At 37.7% G+C, this 26,109-nt stretch overlaps 1 protein-coding gene across 1 annotated transcript; it reads right to left on the reverse strand.

Moving 5' to 3' along the window:
• LOC139733978 (leukotriene A-4 hydrolase-like) lies at positions 1–25,157 on the reverse strand. Its single transcript, XM_071644789.1, has 17 exons — positions 24,965–25,157; positions 22,679–22,821; positions 21,977–22,097; positions 20,169–20,237; positions 19,100–19,257; positions 18,630–18,702; positions 17,289–17,429; positions 16,352–16,375; positions 15,491–15,673; positions 13,710–13,857; positions 10,239–10,339; positions 8,299–8,375; positions 7,633–7,687; positions 5,457–5,552; positions 4,412–4,494; positions 2,325–2,429; positions 1–1,479 (listed from the first exon to the last, which is right to left on the reverse strand). The coding sequence occupies exons 1-17, from the start codon at positions 25,121–25,123 to the stop codon at positions 1,359–1,361; spliced, it is 1,857 nt and encodes a 618-aa protein (XP_071500890.1). The 5' UTR covers positions 25,124–25,157; the 3' UTR covers positions 1–1,358.
• Positions 25,158–26,109: the final 952 nt, after the last annotated feature.

Genomic DNA, 26,109 nt, shown 5'->3' on the forward strand with positions numbered 1-26,109 from the left:
ACACTTTGTTAAATATTCAACAATCTTTGAATTCAAAGTGCATATTTCATATATCACTCCCTGCTTCCAAAGCTAGGAAGTGGCCAGCATTCATCAACACTTCCATCTCCACAGTCCTTGGTTCTTTGATAATAGGGATGAACTACATAACACATGTTAGTATGTCATCACTAGCATGGATTTTGCTTTGAACAAGTTCAGATGAGACAGGTCAAAAAATAAACTTATCTGTGGATATTCACATCACGTCAGGGATGGTTATTGCAATGCACATAAGCATATTACATAAATGTAATATGTCACGCAGGAAGTCAAACAATACAATGAAGACTACCTCTAAACTGGTGAAAAGAGCATGACACATTTCTGCAATGTTAGTTCATATACTGTAAAATTTTTGCGGTATTGAAATTTTCACACATTTCAGGCAACCAGAAATTTGCACGAAAATAAAAGCACACAATTATTTTTGCTTGCAATACAGTATGTTCCAGTAGTTCACGTCTTGATTCCGCGGAATTAAAAACACACGAAACTCGTCTTATCCTCACGAGCATGAAATATTACTCAAGCAAAACTATCCACTTTTACAGTAGTTGGTTTAACTCCTTATGACTGGAAAGGAAGGCTTATGATTGTTTGTTTCATTATCATCCATACTATGAATGGCCTCTTTCTGCAAAAGCAAAATGACAAAATATAATGACATGGCATTATTACACAAATACCACTCCTATTTTAAGTGAGAGCTAAGCTTTTTCAAATGGCTTATACTTGCAAGGAAAATAAAGCGTAAAATCACATTCAAAAATGCTTTTCATTGTGTAACTGTACTGTCTACCTATCAGTTTAGAGATGTGTCTGATATTCCTGATCCAATATTCCTGATCACGTCTACAGTACTAACATACAACGAGGCATCAAATGTAGTGCGAGAAACATTTCTTTTTAAATGTCTTATGAAAAGTGTTTCAGAACGGTCTCTGCGTTCTATGAACATTTCACGCAAGAAAAATTGATCATAAAATGAGCTAAGTGAAGGTAAAATACTTGACGCACAGATGAAAACATGCGACTACATATCACTGCGAATCCTCACTACTATTGCCATGTACAGAAGTGAAAAATGAAAGCAAAAAGTTAGTAATCTCCTTAAATGTTATCCATAAAGCTGTTGCACTAACATCCTATTGCAACATCACCTCTCATCATGAAAAAAAAAAATCAGTTATCATTGATTTGCTTGTCAATTTGATCAATAGTCATATAAATGAAAATTGAAGCCAAAAATGAAGACTATGTAACTAAAAGGAGATATGCGTGTGGAGCCACATGGAGTGGTCAAGCTGCCTGGTCTGTTAACCCTCAAGGTGTAGGTCTCTGGCCACTGTCTTGGCTGTGATGGGGTGCATGGTGCCCCTGTTTTCCAGGAATGTGTCAATGGCTCTCTGCCGTGCATCGGGAATGGCGTACAAGTCCCTGCAAGGTAGAGATCATTGGACTTTGTTTAATAACAAGTTCCGAACTTGGCTGCATTTTTCAACATCGCAAACACGGTGACACAACATTTGTTCCTGCCACAATTGCTCCGGTCTTATTTTCTCCAAGAAGTTAGAGTAAGGCTTAGGTTCTTGATAGGATTGTAGATTTTGTGTAATGTGACGATCAGTATTAGGGATAGGCTTATGTTTGTGGGTTGAATTCATGTTTGGCTTAGCATGCAGATACATGTATTTCATGGGAGCAATTGGCACAGGAGCAAATGACATGGAACCCTCAAACACACTCCAGGGAATTCACTCTGATAACTATGATAATGTTTTAACAGAATGATAGACAACAGACGACGCATGTCGGACAATGAAAAATAAATGAACAATGAATGGACGATGAATGAATGCAAAAGCTCGCTTGAGCCTTTGGCTCATGTGTGCTAACAATGTTTCTCACATCCAATCGGCAAAATGGAAAGAGCTACACACTTTTAACAACAAATAGCCATTTCTTGCACTTACCCAGAAATTAGTTTTTTGTTGCTCTGAGCAAGCAGCACCCTATTGCTGTAAAATACTTGTAAGCACGTATGTCATTAAAAAAAAAAAAACAGCTCACTGTAGATACATCTAATATGAAACAACAGTACCCTGTTTCAATCAGGATTTGCTTGTTGGCTTTTCTCCCCAAATTCTGCTGCTTTGCCACTTTTACGACCTTACAAGAAAACACATGGAATTTAGAAGGTTTGGCACAGCAAATTACCTTCAAAAGTATACTTGAATAGCTTGAACTTTGAAAATGGGTACTACATCAAGATATATTCTCACCTGTAAAGGACACGAGTGAACTTCATTCGACCAGTCTCCGCAGCCATTTGAAGGGCGCCCTCAATGGCAGACTCATCACCAGCCCGAAGCTTCAGTCTCAGCCATCTAGAATCAAACCATTTTGATGTGACAATACTGTGAATTTCTAGCATTTCCAAAGTACTGAACTTTACACCTACAGGTAACAGAATAGCACAAGCTAAATTTGGGACAAGACGGCAGGCAAGACTTGCATTTTAACACAAACATCCAAACTTAAAAAGTCTTTTTACAATATGTCCAGGGCATCTCCCACTATCAGTGATGTGAAACCTGTGACCTGAATGCTAATTGTGATTACAAATGAATAACTTGCTCTGCCACACTAACTGAATTAGTCATCAATTCACCACATTTGAGATTGAAATTTAATAATACCAACAACAACACTAATCATGATAACAATAACATTGTCAACTGGAGTTTTTACAGGGCACTTTCTACCATGAAAAGATGGTGACTTTGCTTTGCAAAGTCTTAGAATGTTTCACACACCACAAGTATTACCTTCAAAGTTTCTATCTTTTTTTAAATTAAACTAGAAATGTCGCTATGGCGACTGGTATGCCTCCGCCATAATGCATGATTTTCCTAATAGGTCTAGATAGTACATGTGGACAATGTGTGATTACATTTTCACAAAACTGGCAAAATATTGAAATGACAAGTTTGTCACAAATGTGTTGAATGTTCACCTCCCTTGACCTTGGTTTAATTGGATGAAAAGGAGAGCATGTATTTGGGGATTTAAGGACTTTAACTTGACTTTGACCCATTCATACATTTATGCATTGAGTAATTTCCATGGTACCGGTATGGAGAAAGAGTGCAATTTCTGTACTGAATAGTAAATTGTTACCATGTTCATCTGGCCTTTGACCCTAAAATTCATAAGATACTAGTAATCACTTTCAGGTAGAACATGCATAAATATGCAGTAAATTTCACGATAAATTGAGCCACTTCTGAGATATGGAGGAAAAGTTAGTTCAGCACTTTCACTTGATCTTTGACCTTTTGACCTTTGAGGCAAAAAAAAAAAAAAAAAAAAACTCTCCAGAGAATTTCAATTAGGTTACACATGCATACACCAAGTGTAAAAAAAAAAAATAATAATCCTGCTGGCATTGCATGAACATGAGGGAAATAGTAAAATTTTGAAGTGTTGCACTTGACCTTTGACCCCTGACCTTTGACCCCATGAACCCTACATTCTCTAGATAATCACTGCCAGTCAGTACATGTATATACTATGTTCCATGAAGATACCTTGAACAATTTTCCAATTTACAGAGAAAAAAAAGAAGTTTTAATACTTTTACTCGACCTTTTGACCTTTGACCTTTGACCTCATGACCCAAACTTTCACTAGAGAATCTAAATTGGGTAATACATGTATACACTAAGTTTCAAGAAAATATCTTCTGGCATTGCATAGATATGGTGGAAATAGTGAAATTTTATGTATTTGACCTTGACCTTTTGACCTTTGACCTTGAGCACGTGCACCCAAAAGTTGATAGGCACAACTTCACCCCCTAATACACATACATGCCAAGTTTCATTAGGATATCTCAACAGGTTTTGATAGTTACCTTGTCCACAAAATTTATTACGGACGGACGGAAAGACGGACGGACGGACGGAAGGACGGACGGACGGACGGACGGACGGAAGGACGGACGGACGGACAACCCGAAAACATAATGCCTCCGGCACCACTTCGTGGCGGAGGCATAAAAATAGCTATACCACAACCTTTAGTAAAATCCTGTATTCAAAGGGTTTGCACTGACCTAGAGTTTTTATCATCATGACAATTTACAGAGCAAAAATTAAATTACATATAAGATTCCTAGATTCTACTGTAAAGTAACTGTTTGAACATAGATTGACTGATAATTTGCAAATTTCTATGCTGTCAATGTACTTTGGTGCAATGTATTTAGCATTGAGGACACATGGCTAGACTACCACATGTAACATTTTTTTATACATGGTAGCAGTTGAAATGACAGCAGGGAATATTCAGGATACTTTTCTCTTACCTAAATCTGATTTCAGAGTTGAGGTTCTGGTCCAGGTTATACACTGCCTGCATTGCATGAATATGTTTGGCAGTCAGTGGTTTCTGTTGGGGGGGGGGGGGGGGGGGAGGATAAAGAGAAATGTCATAAATTGCATGATAACAGTTAATTACAGTACAGTTCACACATGTGGAAAGAAGCAGCAATGCCAATCAACGTTTTTCCAACTGAAAAGCTACACAGTAAAAAAGTTCAAAATTTCCAAATCCACTACCCGACTACTTAAAACAGGTACATGTATGCACACATACAAACACAAGGAGTTAATGCTCATTGTTTCTGTCACTGCGTTGTACATTTTAATTCTTTTGCACACATGTTAACATTTATCCAATAAGAGGCTCCTGTCTTTGCTCCTCTTACTTTGAAAGGACAGCACTAGTATGAATAGCATAAATGCTTACTGTATTTTGTTGTCCTTTAGATGAGGTAAACATAATACAATCTTTGGATTCATTCATTTTATACAACACTACACATGTACTGTATAGATCCTTGCCATCTGATTGGATGAATGAGGGTCACATGACATTCAGAAGAATCAGCTTCTGTCCCACGCCCACTCTTAATGGCAGTGCAGTAGACATCTATTGAACAGTAAATCAAGCGAGTCAGCCATGCAATAAATCCTAGGACACACTGAACTTGTGTATCGTAAAGCATAAATGCATATACACACCTGTTTAAAACTTAGGGCCAGAACTAGTTCTAGGCCTTACTGTTAGTCATCCCTCTAGATAAGCTTAATGTTAGATCTTTTTGGGTCTAGACAAGGCCTATATTGTGTGTTTTACTATGTAAATATTCAATGTTTTATCATTCATGCGACGATTCGAATATTACATTCGGTGCAAGTTTAACCGTCCTATTCAACTCCACTTTATAAACTTGTGTCTTAAAATAGAACGGTTAAACTTGCAACTTAGTAACCATCACTTTAATAAACACTGAATATTTGTATATTATATACTTCTGTTTTCAAAGGTACACTGTTCCCCAGACTAACCTCATGGAGAAGCTGAGCAAGAAATTCCTGAACCTGGGAGGATGACATTGATTTTAGGTCATCAGATGAGAACTGTCCAAAGTCACCTTCAGATGCCTGGGAAGCAATATTATACATGCAGATATTCAATAAAGGGGACATGTCATCATATACATGTATATACGACATTGTATTAAAAGTTATCTGAGACTTCTAAAAGACAGCTCAGATGACCTTTTGAAGTCAAGAAAATCTGCATTAGATTCATACTCTACGGGTACAATGCACAACCTTACTGTACCCCCACCCAACCCCCCCCCCCCCCAAAAAAAAAGGGAAAAAAAAAACCACATACACCCTATTCATGATGTGACAGGAGTGAATATTCACACACCATACATATAGGCATAGAAATAATAAATGAAGATACAACAATTACAACACTTGCCTCTACCCCCAGAAAAAATAACTACAAATCATAGGATAAAGAACGAGATATATCGCTACGTCGACTGATATGCCTCCGCCATAATGCATGGTTCTCCTAATAGGTCTATAGTACAATGTCTTGACAATGTGTGATGACAGTTTCACACAATTGGCAAAATATTAAAATGACAGGTTTGCCACAAATGTGCTGAATGTTCACTTTCCTAGAACTAGGTTCAATTGGATGAATGATTAAAACGTCAGAGTGCAGGTATTGGGGGAACTGATGATTTTTACTTGACTTTTGACCCTTTTATGAGTCTATGCATTGAGTAATTTTCAAGGTATTGAGAAAAAGTATAATTTCAGTATCAAATGGGAAAACAGCATCATCTAAACCTGGCCTTTCACCTTTGACCTCACAATTCCAAAGAGAATCACTGTTAGGTTGAACATGCATAAATATGTAAGTTTCATGATGATACCTTGAGTTACTTTTGAGATATGGAGGAAAAAGTGCAATTCAACACTTTCACTTGACCTTTGACCTTTTGGCAAGAAACTTCCCACAGAATATATATCAGGTAATACATGCATACATCAAGTTAAAAAAAAAAAACTTCAGGCATTGCATAAATATAAGGAAAGTAGCGATATTTTGAGGAGTTGGCCTTCACCTTTGACCCCCTGACCTTTGAACCATGACCCCCAACTTCCATAGATAATCACTGCCCATTGGAACAAGCATATATACTAAGTTCTAAGAAGATACCTTGAACCATTTGCGAGATATGGAGAAAAACATGAATTTTCAACCTTTTTTTCACAAAATAACCTGTGACCTTTGACCCCGTGACCCTAAAATACAAACAAAGTATCATCCCCCCAGGATATACCCTCATACCAAATTTGATGTAAAACCACCACACGGTTCTTGAGATATTGACAAAAACAAAACGGGACGGATGGACGTACGGACGGACGGACGACCCGAAAACATAATGCCTCCGGCCACTTCGTTGGCGGAGGCATAAAAAGCACATTGCTCAACAATTATCAAGGGAATACATTATTTGCATTCCTACTTTTTCACCACACAATTTCTGTTAAAAAAAGTCTTGAGCTGAATCTGTTTGTAGATTTTAAAACTAAAATAGACTGTTCTTCTAAGCACACAGCCCCATACAGTGCAGCAGTGTGTGGCAAAACAAGGATAATAAACATGATTTCAAAAGAAAAATGCAACATGGATATAAAAGCAAACATCTTACACTTTATTTGTAACAATTAGCATGTCAGATAGCATGTCAATATAACTTAAACAAGACACACTGTGCATTACCGTAAATGCAGAATTTTTTGGCACACATTAATCTTCGCATATTTTGCACTACCTCTGGTTAGTGCAAATTCTAAAAAGTGCAAAAATATCTTCACAATTTTATCACCACATTTTGAGTCAGGTAACAATTGTACAGTGCGAATTCAAGAACCAGCGAATATGTTTTTGAACCCCCCAGTGCGAAAAATTCATTGCATGAAAATATTTATGTTTACAGTAGCTAAGAGGGGCTTGCATCAAACACTGGTTGGCCAGCTGTATCTCCGAACATTTGGAAATTGGAAACTTGTCATCTTTCTAGAGTTATGATACCAGTATTGATTTCACAGCATTTAGTAAAATCAACCAAAGCCACTATTGATACTGCAATTTTTCACACATCTGATCCGAGCCCCGTCTAATGTGTTCATTTCACTGCCTCCTTACCTCAGCCCATCTCTTGCACAACTCGGTGCACATGTCACTCAAGGTTGTGTCATACCTAGTAAAAAAAAAACCAAACAAACAAACACGAAACATGAAGATGTGTGAGATACAATGCATTCCCAGTATAATGAACACGGTTATAACAAAATAAAAATTCAGACCACAGCCATTATCCACTCTGTGTATTTTTATTGTTTATTTGTTCGGTTACAATGAAATTTCGATATAACGAAAGAAAAATGCCGGTCCTGAGGACTTCATTATAACAGGAGTTCACTGTATAAAGAGGGTCAGAGTCTCCTAAGAAAGAGCTGTTCGATGAGGACAACTAAATTGTTATTTGGAAAAATATGATCTTACATACGATAGATCATAATAGATCACCAAGTCTCTTTCTATTCATTAACTGCCTACATATGAGAAGAGATATGCTTTAATCTTTGACAGCAAGCACACGCACGCACAAGCAGCAGCTAAAGAGTAGGTGTAAAAAGAAATGCTCATGACACATTACTGCCTTTAAGTTTCACCATTCTTTGTTCTGTCAATCTTTCAAAAAACAGCAAAGAACAAAGAATATAATGATCTCAAACAAGGAGGATGAGGACAAAAAGAATAAAAGATGAAGAACAGAAAAAGAGAAGATTTCAGAGTTCCGGTACTTACTTTGGTGTGACAGGTGGCATTCCAGGAGCAAAGAACCATTTGTCCCACTCTACACAGTCAAACACACCAGCAGCAGCCTAGTATAGGGACAAGGGACAAAACAAATAACTGCTGCAACCAAAATTGGCACATACACAAGTCATACAAGCTGAATGCAATTTATGCCACTTCAAACCAGCATGACACCAATATACACATTTATGATAAAAATCTATCTTCATCTCAGCAAACAATAAAAAGAATCCCCCACAAAAAAAAATAAGTGCAAACTAATGATGACATATCATTTCATTTGTCCTGACCCAAGACAGATGCAGCCCATAAAGTGCAAAATAGACAATACACATATGTGTTTGTCTACTACGAGTATGTATTCCATTACTTGGTATGGAAACAAGGAAATGATAACATAAAAGTACATAATTTATGTGATACACAGCTCATCATTTCTCGTCCCCTTAATAATTCTAAATTATCATCACTTAACATTTCTAAACCAAGTAATGATAATAAGGTAGAACAAGGAAAAGTAGAAATTACGCGGTGCGTAAAATATGTCCCCGCCGGAAGTAGCATTTAGTAGCAAAATGTACAATATCGGTAAAAAATCAAGGTCAAAGGTCAAAGAAGTCAAAGGTCAAAATTCTGTGTAGAAGTTTTGAAGCCCTCACCTAGTGCCATCACAAAAAGCAAACGGAATCGAAATCGGGTTAGAAATGGCAAAGGAGTAGCATTTTGTAGCCAATGTACAATATAGGTCAAAAATCAAGGTCAAAGGTCAAAGAAGTCAAAGGTCAAAATTCTGTGTAGAAGTTTTGAAGCCCTCACCTAGTGCCATCACATAAAGAAAACGGAATCGAAATCGGGTTAGAAATGGCAAAGGAGGAGCATTTTGTAGCCAATGTACAACATAGGTCAAAAATCAAGGTCAAAGGTCAAAGAAGTCAAGGGTCAAAATTCTGTGTAGAAGTTTTGAAGCCCTCACCTAGACTGTAGTGCCATCACATAAAGCAAATGGAAATGAAATTGGGTTAGAAATGGCAAAGGAGTGTTTACTTAGCATTTTGTAGCAAAATGTACAATGCAGGTCAAAAATCAAGGTCAAAGGTCAAAGAAGTCAAAGGTCAAAATTCTGTGTAGAAGTTTTGAAGCCCTCACCTAGTGCCTTCACATGAAGCAAACGGAATCGAAATCGGGTTAGAAATGGCGGAGTAGCATTTTGTAGCCAATGTACAATAAAGGTCAAAAATCAAGGTCAAAGGTCAAAGAAGTCAAAGGTCAAAATTCTGTGTAGAAGTTTTGAAGCCCTCACCTAGTGCCATCACATAAAGCAAACGGAATCGAAATCGGGTTAGAAATGGCGAAGGAGTAGCATTTTGAAGCAAAATGTACAATATAGGTCAAAGGTCAAGGTCAAAGGTCACAACTGAAATTCTGTGTAGAAGTTTCAAAGCTCCCATGTAGTGCTATCATATAAAGCAAACAGAATCAAAATTGGCTCATAAATGACAGAGAAGTAGCAAATTGAACATTTTGATCACACACGGACGCACAGACAGACAGACAGACGGACGGACAGACACACGGACACACACACGTACGGAGCCCGTTTCATAGTCCCCTGCTCGAACTCGTTCGGCGGGGACAAAAAATGTTGTGGGTGATATAGATCATGATAAAGATGAAATATGAGTAATAAATCATCTAGTAGAGCTTGTCATTATTTTTCAGTACCTAACATGCACATACTTAAATTAGTCATCTACAAATATTGCAAAAGCTATTGTTGTTGTTGCTTAATCTTATGGCATTTTCCATTCAAAGTGAATATGTACGCCAGAAACGTTGTCAATTCTCTTCGAATACAGCTTTACATTTTTTCAAACGGCAAGAGCAAAGAGCTGAGAGGTAGTCTTGCAACAAGACTTGCACAAGAATACCTGTTCCTGGAAGTATTCTAAGAGGTAGTCCTTCCAGTCCTGGGTAGGCAGAGTCTTGTACTTGAATTTTTCAATGTAGGATTTCAGGAATGCTTCAAACTCTGCAAAATGAATGATTACATTACATAATATGGTAAGATGATACCAACAAATCCAGACCCCAAATAATGCTTAATAAGATCTATCATAACTTTTGTCTCATCATATAATAGACATGCTGGTCAGAAAAAATGGGGCCATTTCTAAAATGTATTCTTTTGAGTGATCTCTTCTGGTTCAATTAGAAGGAGTACTTGTGGAAGGATGATTTCGCACCGTTTTTTTGCACTTGAACATTACACGATAAAAATATGTTATGTTCATCATGATATCATAAAACCTGTTCACTGTTTAATAAAGTGAAAATGCATAAATGAAAACCATATATCCTTCGAGGGTTTGTTTCAGGTTCATTAATTTTTTTTTGTTTTGTTTTTTTGTAAAGGCTTTTGAAGCTCTTGATGTTGGGGTTTATAAATTTCTTCTCTGGCCCTTTATCACCTTCTACAGACTTGAATAAATTCTAATTGGAGAGAATTTGGCATGTCAGGTATAGTAAGGCAGACTTCATTCTCTTCCACATGTTTTTGTCTTAAATCTACAATAATGTCTGACAGTTTGGTCATTTGTATCTTGTTTTTCCACATTTATAATCATTCTTCACACTGATTAATTCATGGAATTGGAAACTGTAAGGTATTGAGAGATTAAAACATGGACATTTACCAAACAATTACAATGAAGACAATGAATCTGTACATTTCCCAATCCCTAAATTAGATATGAATATACCAAAGCAATTAATATATCATTGTTGGATATTGACTGTATCCACATTTTCTAATCTTGCAATGGCAAATATCAATTACTTTGCATTTGGGTTAATGTTGCCAGCGTACCAAAAACCACATAAGAATATAGATGCAGATCAACAATGTTAGAGTGCAGATTTCCAACAGGATTTGCAACGTGCTAATATACTGGGAAAGGAGCTCACGCTACTTACAAGATTTCCCTAAGTTAACATAATTCCTATCAAATGTCATTCCTAACATAGCTTGTCTATGTAACAAATTTACAGTTTACCAACCTGAATTATGACATGACAAATTTTTGTTGGGTTTGGAAGAAATTGTATTCTGTATACTAAACAAATATGATTACATTGAATTAATTGCATGCCCTATAGCAATAATGAAATTTCTTTATTCTATATTACAACCTGAACCATCAAAATATATTGGCATATGACAGCTTGGGGCCTTTCAGCATACCAGGTGCTTAACATCAGGTTCTTATTATATAACGCCATGTAAATTGATTTAGTAATTAATAATTGCATATACATTTGCTGAGGACATGTTTTAAATCATTGAAGAGGCATCTATCTACACAAATACGCTGTATTTCAATTTAGAGGAGCATGCACAGCTGATAAGCAAAAATTTCAGCATAGTCACGAAAGTGATATGACATTTACAATCATACCAATGTCAACATAGAATCAACAGCCGTATCATAATAAAAATATTGTTATATGATTTTCTCTTTGAGATTTAGTCCTTAACACGAATCAATCATTTAAAGGGTGTGTACAGTTCTGGTTGAGGTGAGGATGTAGCTTTTAATGTTTTGCGAGATATTCAGAAACTACTCTATGAGACGTCAAAGAGCATGCAATTCTAAGGGGTATCAAAAGTTTATTTGATGAAAATCGGTTTTGAAATGGCTGAGATATCCAAAATTAAGGTGAAACAAAGAGATCCTAGCAAAAGGCATGGCCTGTCGCCTTTTATTATTATCACCTTTTTGGATATCTCAGCCATTTGAAAACCAATTTTCATCAAATAAACATTGAATCCTTTTTAAGATTACACGCTCTTTAATATCTCATAAGAGGTTTCTCCTTATCTCACTTTTTAATGTCATAAACCTGAATCCCCATCTCAACCAGTACTGTACAGTCCCTTTAATGTCTAATAGCACAGGTTTTCAAGGTTTTCAAGAAACACAAACACAAGGAACAATGTTACATGGGCAAAGGAAAGCAAACACTGTCCTCAAGTACGGTACTCTCCTGCAGCAAAATCTGCCAAGCTCACTGATACTAGCATTGCCACTTCACAAAACTTACCTTGCTGATCAAAGACAAATTTAGTGAGTTAGTTTGTGGCTTAAGGGTTATTTGCTTACATTTTTGAAATAAATATCTACCAATCTTTTAATTGATCAATTTATAATTTTCCACTCATAATTTGAATGATGTGATAAAGATGGGCATGAAATGGTGACAAGAATTCACAGAATATTCTCAACATGTATCCTTAAAATGACTTGAACATCTTTAAAAATCAAAATCCTAGAACCATGTAAACATCGTTCAGAAAGGACATGTGAAAATGCAATATTTTCTGTCAATTTCCTTTAGCTGTTTGAACCTCTATAAGAATGAAAACCCACCAGCCAATCTGACCAAACTCTCCAGATAGAACAAGAAACTGGAACCTTTCTCATACGCTATTGTGGAAAGTGCGTCATCGGGGTCTATACCGCCCTCTAGTGGCACAATCAATTGAGTGAATTGAGGGCTGTCTGCGAATTTCTCCATCTATCAAGGCAACAGAAGTATAAACATGCAACGACAACACAAATTAGCATACGAAACACCAAATCAAGGAAAGCATTAGTATCTCAATGAGAAGAATATCAACTGCTGCAGTCAAAGTGATAAGCCATTTCAACAAGAAAATCACAATTCTGACACATTTTCACAAACCCTGGTGGTCACATGACTTTGTGCCATCCATTTCTACACACCCATTAATTCAGCAGTATCGGCACAGTTTACCGGTATCAATACACTTGTCATTAAACTAAACACTATTCTTTGTTGATATGACTTGATTGGATCTGTGATTGGGGTCTTGCAGAAAATGAAGTTGGAAAATTGTGATTGTCGATGTGGAATGGTCAAAGTACCGAATACTGTAAAAGTGGACATTTTTGCGCATTTCACCCAAACAGAAACTAGCGCAAAAATAAAAGCACACAAACATTTTTGCTTGCCACATGTTCCAGTGCATGATGTCTGGATTCCGCGGAATTAAAAACAGGCAAAACTCTTCTTACCCAGCCAAGCGCGAAAAATTAGTCATGCGAAAATATCCACCTTTACACTGCTACGAGCAGCTTGGGTTAAGACTAGAGGACATCTACAAATCTGTTAGTAATGGAGCATGACCACAGGGGGGATGAGCAAAGTCAAAAAAGAGACAATTGATGGAAGACCAATGTTTGGTTATCTTCAAGAGACCAAAATGATGGTAAGACAGAACTGGATTGTAGTTATGATGAAATGGCTTATCACCAGGATGACAGTGCTGCTGGTTAGTGTGGCAGGCTGAATGCACATTGGTCATATTAGCTTCTTACCCTGGACACCTACGAGTGATTCGAGGTAGAAAAGGAAGCAGGAGCCCTTTTCATAGGGAATGCTACTGAACGCGTCATCTGGATCAATACCGCCCTCTAGGGGTGGAATGAGCTGGGTGAACTTGTGCTCAAAGCCATACTTCATCACCTGATATACAAGTACAGTAAGTAAAATGATAACAAGACAGAATTGGATTGTAGTTATGATGAAATGGCTTATCACCAAGATGACAGTGCTGCTGGTTAGTGTGCAGGCTATTCAACATGCACATCGGCCATTTTAGCTTCTTACCCTGAACGCCTATGAGTGATTCCAGGTAGAAAAGAAAGCAGGAGCCCTTTTCATAGGGAACCCTACAGTAAGCATCATCTGGATCAATGCCGCCCTCTAGGGGCGGAATGAGCTGGGTGAACTTGTGCTCAAAGCCATAATCCATCACCTAATGTACAGATAAAGCAAGTAGCGGATGTTGTGCTAACTTATGAATTTAAAGAATGAAATGCTTGCTTGAATAGCAATTCAATACATCATATACGGTATGTTATGGATTATTGGGTTTTCAAAAGCAAAACCTGCATGCATGATGACACTGTGGGATATTCCTTGGTGCAGCTCTAATTGGGTTTCCCAATGTAAAACATATTACACATACCATGGTCCTTGATTTTTATACTCGATATCTATATTTTTATACACACTTGCAGTTTGGTGATCATTGAAGAGAAAACTAGATATGGGACTGATGGGAAACCAAACAATTTGAAATCTCATGGTATTTTGAACAGACTTCTCACAAAGTAACACATTGTTCCACTAGACTTGAGGCAACAGTGCTTAATGAGATAGTCTTTCCACAATTAAACCAACACCTGCACTTGTAGAGCACCTCATCAATTGTGATCCAAACAGTAAATTGAAGTAACAAATATGATAATATCTATGACATATTAAAAGTGGTGCATCAGTGATGTAGTTAAGCAGAACTGATCATTGATAGAATCACTATGTACATGATTGCATGAAAATTTTGGTAAAGCAGAATGAATGATAATAATAAGTACAGCATTTGCAATGCGCCTTCGATCTAGTATCCTATTCTGAGGCGCAGAGGGACGTAATTATGAAAAGAATAGCATACATCATAGTCATAATTGTACATAAGAAGGTTGAAAAAGAAGAAAGAGATAGGTAGAGATATACACACCAATGAACAATTCATTGAAAATTCAATCGAAACAAGATGCGAACATATGTGATTTCAAAAGCTTTTTAAATGTTTCAATGGTCTCTGCTGATCGGATCCTCAGTGGAAGAGCGTTCCAGAGAGATGGGGCTGCAGATACAAGGTCTACATATTTTTTTTTTTTCTTGTTTTAATTCATGTACAGCCCGGGGTAGTCAGATAGTTCTGCCTTTAAGCTTCATCGGTTCAAGTTTTTCGTTACTGACAAATATCATCAGTAAAATTGCCTCGACCATAACCAGCCTTATCAATAATAAAAGTCTATGATCAGCCATTGATTAACATGTTTCCTCTTTACTAATGACACAGTAAACAGGTCTATGTCATGATTACGATGAACAAAGACAAATAATACTCCTCTTTTTTTAAATCCTATACAGGGAGTGATAAAGGCATTCTCAGTCTTTCCCATGAAATTGATAAGGGCATTAACACTACAAATTTAGACCAGTGACAACACACCCCTGTCATTCTCAATGGGCAGATCAATAGCGCCCTCAACATTCTCAACTTGTTAAGAGTTGGACGGAAACTCACTGCATTGAGGAGTTCCTTGGTGCCACCGATGAAGGCAAAGTGTCTCGCCTTCTCCCCCTGCATCCGGCCCAAAATCTTCCTCTCCACGAAGACGGTGAAGCCCTCGTTGAGCCAGAAGTGCTCCCAGCTGCAGTTGGTGACCAGGTTTCCCGTCCAGCTGTGGGCAATCTCGTGTGCCACAACCTGCCCAAATTGCATTTGAAATAGGATACCAGTCCTCGTAACATTTTCACATTGCTTCTTCAAACACTGCACTTTTGGCTGTGTATGTAGCACCAAGAGGATTTTAAAGCAGCACTGAAAGAGAGTGGAATGCATGCACAAAGAGCTCTACTGCAACTCTTTGACACAGCCATCAAATAATAGAAATGCTATCCTACCAAATTGTATGATTTCGGACTTACAAATGTAGATGTTACCTGGCTACATATCATATTTATGAGAAAGTTTTATTGCAGGTAGTTTAGTGCCAAAGAAACTCATAGTAGGCTGATATCTCACCAGGAGAGAATCTTAAGATCTCCATTGTTTCAGGTAACACACACTAGCAAAAGCTCTGGGCCTTTGTTTGAAAAGAAACAAGGTGAATTCAACGTTTGTTCAAAAGACAGCCAGTTAGTCAGTGAAATCAGACATCGGTCTTACATTCACGATCAATGCTTGATAATACCGAGCAAAAGCCTACTGGATAATGAAACCAAACCACCATCTACAAATGTACTTACAAGCAGTCCATAATCAGTCATAAAAGATTTACATCTTTCCTTTTACCGGTGTATTAGTGTTAATGCCAAGTATGAAGAAAAATCCAACTTTGTTGATCATAATTTTTCAAAACTAAGCAATGGGCAGAATACTCACATTTGCTAGTGATCTGTCTCCTGCCTGTAAGAAAAAGAAAGTGAGGGAAAAAGAAAACAACATCTCATGATGTACCTGCACTTGCTGAAAATCAGTTTAACAAAGAGCAGCATAGACCTTTGCTGCTCAAAATAGACTGATTTTAAATGTTTCTCTTATCAACTCTGCTTGCACTTATTCCATTTATCATAATCTCTATCCTGTATCATACGAACTGCAGAAAGAACAAAAAAAAAAAACACCCAAAACAAAGAAATGAATGACATAACGAAAGATATATGCAAGTGAAAAGTCATGGCTTTGATCCATTAACAGTGATTGATTTTCAATCGTCATAAATTTACATGGATATCATCACACTGGTCAGGTTTTCATGAGACAAATGTCAAACTATGATCACTGAAATCATCTATTATTCAGGTGCAAATGCACTTTAGCCAAACCTTGTGGATCAAAAACATATTAGCTTTTGGATGATTCTCCCTCTGAACTTGGCTGCAACTTAAGATAAACAAAGCCATGCAGCTGAACAATGGCAAAGATCTATAGGAAGGGCACTGTTTATTAAATTATCAGAGACCTGTTGCATACAACTTTTAACCTGAGAACTCAGATATTGTAAGTGTGATTCTGCCACTGACTTTAACACAGGGGAAAGAAAAAACTGTGCTAAGGGTAACTCAGGTTTTCTCCTGTAAAAAATTGTACGCAACACGCAACATGATTTCATCACCACAATTCATTGACCAGGTAAGTGTCAGAAATTCTGTGTGAACAAGTTAAACTGACAAACACAGCACAGAACATGTTACATGATCCTTGCCAATGCACATGGCAAGCAAAGTCCAAACTTGTGTACATATCTATAGAGGTATTTCAACCAATATAGTTCAGTAAAATGAAGATCAATAGATCAACACCGCAATATTTTCCTCACCAGCAGAGTGGGTGTGACGAAAGTGAGACAGGGGTTCTCCATTCCTCCATATGGGAATGACTGGGGTAGGATCAGCAGGTCGTACTGCCCCCACACGTAGGGCCCCATCAGGTCTTCCGCAGTGGACAACATCTCTTCGGTCTGAAGAGGAAAATGTAACATAGTTCATTTGTCCCACACAGGAAGAGGTCGTAAATAGGTAAAGACATCAGTATTTATTTAGTGTGTGATGTTACAGCGGCGTTATGCAATTGCACGCACATCTAACTGTAGTTAAAGGACAAGTCCACCTTCATTTACATAAGGATTGAGAGAATGCAGCAATATTAGTAGAACACATCAGTGAAAGTTTGAGGAAAATTGGACGATCAGTTCAAAAGTGACGAATATTTTAAATATCTGCGCAGTCACTGCTGGAAGAGAAGACTACTACAGTGTATGATGTCACATGCGTAAAACTATATAAGGAAAATACAAAGAGAATTTCACAAAACATTACTTTCTGAATAAAGTGCGCATTTCTTCGACTTGCTACTGACGTATGTTAAGGATAATATCATTTCCCCCGCCTTCTGAAAGAGAGAAGTCGAGTGTTCTTTTGTTATGCAAGAAAAATGGAAATGTGTTGAATTTTCTTTATTCTTTCTTTATATCGTTGTACTCATGTGACATCACAAGCTATAGTAATCTTTTCATCCAGCCGTGACTGAGCAGAAACTTCAAAAATTCATAACTTTTTAATGGATTGTCCGATTTTGCTCAAACTCTCAATGATGTGTTCTACTAATATTGCTGCATTCACTCAACCCACATGTCTATGAAGGTGAACTTGTCCTTTAAAATCACATTCTATGTTCAGGTCAAATATGTCTGGTACCGTTGCTGTATTGAATCAGATTTCAGGATAGATGGCCTTAACTCAATCCCCATCTAGAATCCAATATGGTGAATATATTTGAGACTGATTAAAGTTCATGAAAAAATACAACTGCTTCACTACAGGGGTACATTACTATCTGATTATGAAACTGAAAGTGCGTATAATGAAAGTTTTTTTTTTTAACATTGCTAGACATATGATACCTCTGAAGAATGGAACAATGGTGTTGTAAACACTTTCTTGACTCACCATGAGGAATTTCTGGTAACAATAGATTTTACCTAGGAGACTCATGACAAAGTAATAAATCTTTATCTCACAATTGAAGTAACCTCTCAAAGATACCTGACAAAACCTACAATTGACAATGCTTTGCTCTCTGGAACAATATAGAGTAAACAAACTCCAAAGAGGAGGAGAAAGACAATATCTGAAAAAAAAAGAAAAAATCTGTAGCTTACCTCTGCAAACTCATATGCAGACTTCTCAATGAGTTCCTTCTCAGACCATACTTTTGAACGTGGACCAATTTTTCTAAAGTGCAATAAGAAGAAGTTAACAAGTATCAAAACTGACATGATTCTTGCAAAACAGCAGACACATATCTCTTGATCTGTTGTGAGTCCTAGGATACATGAACAACATTGGCTGTCTTTCATGAGAGACATATGAATACAAAGTTAACAAATCTATGGCACTCTGATTTTATCCTATTAACAGAACATTGAATGACCAGAAAATAGGATGAATATATCAGGTTGATGTACAAAATTGAAAGCACAGTAATTCCATCCAGACCATCAGCCCATTCCTTGAGCATAATCAAACATAAACTAATAAAAAGACACGCCACATATTTGATTGTTTAGGAAGCTACATTATTTGAGTTTAAAAGAAAAAAAAAAGAAAAGATATAATCCAGGAAGTTCACCTGCTTTCAAGTGCTCCAACAACGATAGCTATGAGATAGCTTGGCATGGGGACCATCTGCTTGAAGGAAAAGATCTTAGAGGCACTGTCTGATGGACAAGGCTCGTCCCCTTCCCCACAGGCACTCATCAGACACACCAGGTCACGGGGAACTGTCACCTACACATCAAATATTATGAAAATGAAAATCAACAGCAAGACAGTTGTAGCACAAAATCAATTAGATTCTTCTGTACAAAGGAATGCCAGCTGTACACAATCACTTTAGGCGTTTTCACATCAGCCCGATGTTTCGAAATAGCGCGCTATTTTCTGACTTGGGAAATAGGAAAATATCTCGAGCTTGGAGTTTTATCGGGCTGATGTGAAAACGCCTTTTGTCTCTATTTCTGCAAATGCTAAAAAATATGGGTGGTTGTTTCACTTTCGGAAATTTTGCAAACAAGCTCTCAATCCTGCAAATAACAGCGCACAAAAATACTGACAAAAATGGAAACAAAAATTTGCCCCGCATTCACTGTCAGTACACCATCGTGGCAACATCAAGTGACTAGCAGTAGTATTTTTGTGTTTCTGAGAGTTTGATTGCATTTAAAGCAATGTTTCAACAAAACTTTGTTCGAGTAGTCACTCTTTCTTCTGAATGTTTGTGTTAGGTTGTTTTTTGTTTGCTTTTGTTTTTTGCAATGACTATGAGAAACCCACAAAGCACAAAATTAACTCGCTAAAATCTCTGACCAACTGTCTTATGTAAACTATCAGTGCATGAAAATACCAGCATTTACAGTATTATTTACTATGTAAATCAAGTTTATCTATATTGTTCTTTTTGTCTTACACTTTCCTTATGCAGATAGTTAAGATAATTCTACACTGTCTCCGTAATTACAGTCATATGTAAGTCTTAAAAACCCAAGCTGCTAACACTGTCTAGAAAGTTCATTGCATGCAACACTTTTCATGACCAAGATAACCTCTGCAAACCTATGAAGGTCTGTGAACATATCTGAGCTGACCAAAAGCACCCAGCTTGGTTAAGGAACAATCATCTGATTTGTTTGATTTATTACCTTAGCATCATAGGTTGCCTTGACTGATGGACTGTCTTGGCATGGCAGAATACTTCGAGCATGGATTGCCTGTAAAAATGGAAGAATGAATACTTGTTGCTAACTCAGGCACACCAATTATCAGACAAAATCAATGTTGTCCACTCTATGTTGTGGTAAGCATATTCCACGCTCTACTAATACCTTGCTAGGCAGGTTACAAGATTACTTCAAGCAGGGCTCAACACAATCTTTTTTGTGTGGTGGCCTTGTTTAGGCTACTAAAATCTTCAAATCTGAAATCATGGTGGTTCAAAAAAGATATGTAGTTGCCCAAAACAAAAGAAAAGGTAACAATCTATTTTGAATCTGAGTTGCCTGATCAGGCTACCAAAAGATAAATTTGTTCCCCTACATCCATCTTTAGTGGCGCCGGGCCACTAGGTCACTGCTAATGTCAAGCCATGTTCCAGCATATTACATTGTACACCTGGGGAAAAATTGTAATGACATTAATTTAGTAGGATTTTAGCTAAAATTGTAGTTGGAGCATACCTGCCAATCTGAACAAACAAAGAAAAATTATTTACAAATCTGAACTTTCATAAATTTCTTATACTTTACAATTAAGAGATATTTCTAAAAATCAGAACACACTGAAATTAATGCATTTTCTTTCCATGAAAAATCTGAATATTCAGATTAAATCTGAACAGTTGGCAAGTATGTTGGAGTAGCAGTAAACATACCTATACATTTAATGGGTTTTCATTTTGCTTGTGATCAAGGATTCAATTCATTATTTTACATAATGACAACAAAGTCAATGCTTTGGTCTATTTCTGACATGTATTCCCATCTTAATCAAATAAAGTCTCTTTCATCTAAAGATAACTCAATGAGATGGAAGCCAAGAATACCACAGGAAAGTAATAGAGATTTTCAAGGCATGTGTAATTTGTTTCCCGGTAATGTCCTGAATGAAACCCACTCACTCTGCCAGTTTGACTTTCATGTCGTAAGCATAAATTACCTCCTATTTCACTTTGAAGACATGCAGGTTTGTGTAAGCAAAGCTGTGAAAAGTCAATAGGCCATAGTTTTCTTATCAGTTTGATGAGTTTCTAATTCCATCTATAACTGTGGCACAGGCAAAGCAATATTGAAACTAGAAAAGCATTTTGGAAACGCAGACCTCCGGCAAGCAGCTCATTTCCACCTATACAAGCATGCTGAAAATTGCCCACTTTCCCAATGACAAAGAAGCCTTGTTTTTACCTCCTCATAATCAGCTTCCTGCTATGCGACACCTCGAGCATGGCACGCGCTTTAGTGTGCGTATGCACACCTCAAATATGCGCAGCTTGAACTCCCAAGTTCACTGGCCCTATTTGCCAAAAGATACAAAATCCTTCAAAAATTCAAAAGAATTCCTGGATCACTACCAAAATGCAATCATCTGTTCCTTGTGAAATTATCATCCTTTTCTGTAAGTTTCATTGAAATCCAGAAATAACTTTTTTAGTTATTTTGCAAACAGACAAACAAGCAAACCAACCCCGACAAAAACATACCCTCCCTCGCAGAGATAATATTGGTAAAAGTGGACAAAATGAATTCTAATTAAACATCATTCAGTCTTTCCTGCCGCAGTCATTATACTAAATTAGGGTAGCACAGTGACAGAGCAAACTGCTCAAGACAGGTGAAATTTGATTAACACAAAACCTGTGAAGCTATAATAAAAAGAAATTTGCTCTAGACAAACTACATCATACACCAACACGGGAAATTAATAGAAAGACTGGATTGGGAGGCTAGCACCAAACCTGACACTGGCTGTAGAGGTATGGGTGTTGTTTGCCAGAAGTCTGACTGGGTTCAAGCCATCCAAGAGCAGATGCTGAGGAAGATGTCTCATAGATGACTTTGATACACACTTGGGATCCCCTGGAAAGTAAAATCAAGTTGACTCTTAGTTATCTCCAAGTGCAGTGAAATGATTGAAAAAAAAAATATGTTGAGCAAAATTGGAGACGACAACTTATTTTGTTTTATTTGAGGGCACAAGACTTACTATAAGATTTCTAGAAACAAATGCATAAAAGATTCCTCAGAATTCAGTCGCTATCAAACTACTTACAATGTAGGTTTTAATTTCAAGATCCATTCTTCATAGCCACTGTAAGGGACTGGAACAATCTTCCCTCATCAAATTATGTAAACAATTCCTCTGGGAAATATTTCGTTAAAGTCAAAACAATACAGCTATGTTGTTCCACATGCAATGCACTTCTCACATCATGAAGTTAGCATGGATGTGTCTGCAGACGATATTTTGCTGACGAAACTATCCAGATCCAGTCCAGATAATTTTTCACTAGGAAAGGAACAAGTGATATGTTCAAGAATGACTTAATAATAGCAACAATTAATAGAGCAAAATTTGTTTCTCACATAAGAACTAGACCTAGAGAGTGTTTAGTGACATGCCAGCTGGGCACAATTCTTTACACTCACAGATTACTTACTTGGCTTGCGCAGATGATGGTAAGTTGATAGACAGAGGTGAGCCAAGTGCACCGATGGGTTCCTTAAGTTCAAAGGTCAATTTCTCTCCTGACGAATCATTGATAACCTCTGACACTGTCAGGTTTTCACTTGTATCTAAAACCTGTAAGATAGTTGTGGGTTCATTTAATTATGGAATTGTAAATGAAGCAGAACTGCAGCATTTGCAGCCACTACTTGATCAAAACGGTCTCCCAATTCTTACATACATGGTAGCATCTCTAGACTCTATTCCAAAACAATATCCAACATTTCTCCAGCTTCAGCAATATTCTCCTACAATTTTCAGTCATGGACTTTTCCTCTCATTTATATACATGTAAGAACATTTTACTACTAAATATGTATCTCACATTTCACTCTTAAAAAATATAATGTAATACATGTAGTAAATAATAGTCACATAGATGCACAATACAGCAGGGCTGCCAACCTTGAGTGAGAGTTTGGGGTGAGACATTGTGAGGGAGTGAACCAAACCCGAGGGATTGAAGCAACCGTGGTGGTGGTGGTTGGGGGGGGGGGGGAGAGGTGAGGATGGTGTGGAAGGAGAGTACCTCCCTCCCCCCTCCCCCTTTCCACTGGAGGGAGCTTTGACAGTTAGATGGTACACTCTGGTACATACTTCAGTAAAGATTTCAACACATGCATAGAGTGTGCCTGTAGGAAAGTCTCGAAGGTTTGGGCTTGGGCATGTTGAATGTTTGGATTATCAGGGATTTAGGGGACATTCTCTTTTTTTTTCTCTACTTTCTGTTTTTTGGGGTTCAGTGTGAGAATTCTTTTATCAGAGTGAGACATTTAAAATTTGGTGAATTGTGAGAAAGCTGGCAGCCCTGCAATGCAGCTTAACTGTTGGATAAAAACATCATCCATTCTACAAAATTGGATAGTTCGAGAGAATGTTCTTCATTAAGTACTTTCGCCATTTGGGGTTGGAGGAAGCTTTATGCTAAAGCCAACATCCCTTACGCAGTAGCTAACTTAGGAATATCCTGTGAACTGTCTGGAATGAATGAAATCATGAGAAATTTCAGAGACCTCAGACAGTATAACACAACTTTTGCCCTTAGAATTAAATGTACAATTTGATAACATATTGCACAATGAATTAAAATACAAACTCAATAAGAAAACAAAGGATCCAGCACTATTTTGTGATCCATCAGTACCGGAAGCAGAGTTCATTTTTTTTTTTTTTTTTTTTTACATCCTTACAATGTACTTGATTTGATGAGAAATCATCATGGCAATATTTAACACAAAATCCAGGGCAATCCAGGGGTTTAGGGACCATGCACTGTTTGACCTGAAAATGGCACTTAATAATATTTTAGGTTAAAGAAATGTATACTAAAATGTTTCAACTTCTGACTGATGTCATTGTGAACCACTGAAGTCAACAATGAGCATTACTACCATTTGCCATGAATATTGCCAAATGCCTACAGAAATCACATATTTACCGATTCTGAAATTAGCCAGCCACTCTGACAGTAAGCTGGCATCTAACGCTCTTTAACCCAGTTTCGTGAACTAAAAAAAAATCTAACGCAAGTGCCCCAAATCGTGCACAACTTTGCACTTGAACACTTGTCCATTGCTGAAAGGACATTTGATTTTGTATGCAAATATCAAACGCAACTCGTGAATCATATTTAATCGCAAGTCTAGCTTCTAGTTCCAGCAACAGGGTCCATTCCGATAAACACTACAAAAGCCAGCAATAGCATGCATACCCTTATTAGGCCAATAATGGTAGCAATTCATTGGATTTGCCAGCTAATTTCAGCAGAATGTGTGCCTCTCCCAGACAGAAATATGCATGTACTCATATGATCAGTAATTTAGCAAACAAATCTCAAAGTCCTGAACCGCCATTCATAATTTCTGCATGCGCTCAGGCTCAGCAATGTTGAATGTGCACAATAATTTCATTCATGGCCAAAGTTGCATTGACCCATTGGCATTGGCATTGCCATTGCATTGGCCATTGGGTGGGAAGAGGGCCACACAGTTTTGACCTCAAAATGACTCGAGTCATTTGAGGTCAAAACTGTGTGCGGCCCCTACACCCTTGGATTGCCAAATTCTGAATAACCTCCTTTTTGCAGCATTCACTGAGATTAGAATCAGTTTCAAAGTTTTATTGCAGATTACTTCCTTTTTGTTTTGTCCTGTAAACTGTACATTGCTCAGTCCCATACGTGCATAAATATGCACTGCTTAAATTCCGACACACTTACCACACTGGAAACACCGTCCTGGAGAACATCCAGCGACAGTTTCACAGATCCAGTGAGTATCTTCCGCTTAAAATCCACATTCCATTCAATTGATAGATGTTTTGTGGTAACCTTTGATGGATCGGACAGTGAATTTGGGTCGCTTCGTTTGTCAGCCATTCTAACGAATTTACATTTCCCTTTCAGCAGAGTGTAGAAGCGCACGCACTACTAGGTATCAATATATGCCTATGGGTTGGTGATGGTCAAGCAGCCGCGCAGCAGCGCGGCGGCGATCGCGGGGAAGCACGAGTGGTGCCGGGTGCAGAGGTAGCACGTGAGAGCGGTGGGTGCAGAAAGAGCCGGTAGCCTGTGCGAAGAGGCGGTCGCTTGCCCTCATGAATATTTATCAAAGTCGAAACTCCACATTCATGACCTTGTGACGCCCAAATAATTTTACTGTGATCGAACTGCAAGAACAAGCTGCTGGTGATCATCAAGATTAAAAGGTTGATCAAAAGGAGAGATAGGTTGAACAAAAAAAGTCGGAACATGAAATTGAGAAACCACGGGGTAGTCCCTTTTCAATTGGAGGAAGAGTTGAAAGCAGTTAAGAAATCGCTGCAACAGGAGCTAAGGAGGGCTTATTGGAATTATGTGGAATCTCTTTTTTTTTCTATCGAGGAAGATACCACAGAATTTGAGAGTATGAAGAGATTTTGGGGCTTCATCAAACACAACAGGACTGATAATACAGGAATAAGAGAAATGAAAAGTGATGGTATTACGATCACTGATCCGATTGCAAAAGCTGAAGCATTGAACCAACAGTTCAAAAGTGTTTTCACCAAGGAAACTCCCATACCGAATGACTTACTACCGGAAACCTCAGACTTTGAAGAAATGGAGGATATTTTGTTTACATCAAAGGGTGTAGAGAAGTTGCTTTGTGGTTTGAAGATATACAAGGCCCCTGGATCGGATGGTATAATTCCACGAGTCTTGAAGCAGCTGGCAAAAATTCTGGCTCCAATTCTTTGCAATATATTCCAGTTGTCATATGAATTAAGTGAAATACCAAATGATTGGCGTGAAGCAAATGTTGTACCAGTCTACAAGAAAGGTAATCGATATACTCCTGTAAACTACCGCCCCATTTCGCTGAC

This window comes from Diadema antillarum, unplaced genomic scaffold (assembly GCF_040938485.1).
Source record: "Diadema antillarum isolate AM-2024a unplaced genomic scaffold, OU_Dant_1.0 seq00000507_RagTag, whole genome shotgun sequence".
NCBI lineage: Eukaryota > Metazoa > Echinodermata > Echinoidea > Diadematoida > Diadematidae > Diadema > Diadema antillarum.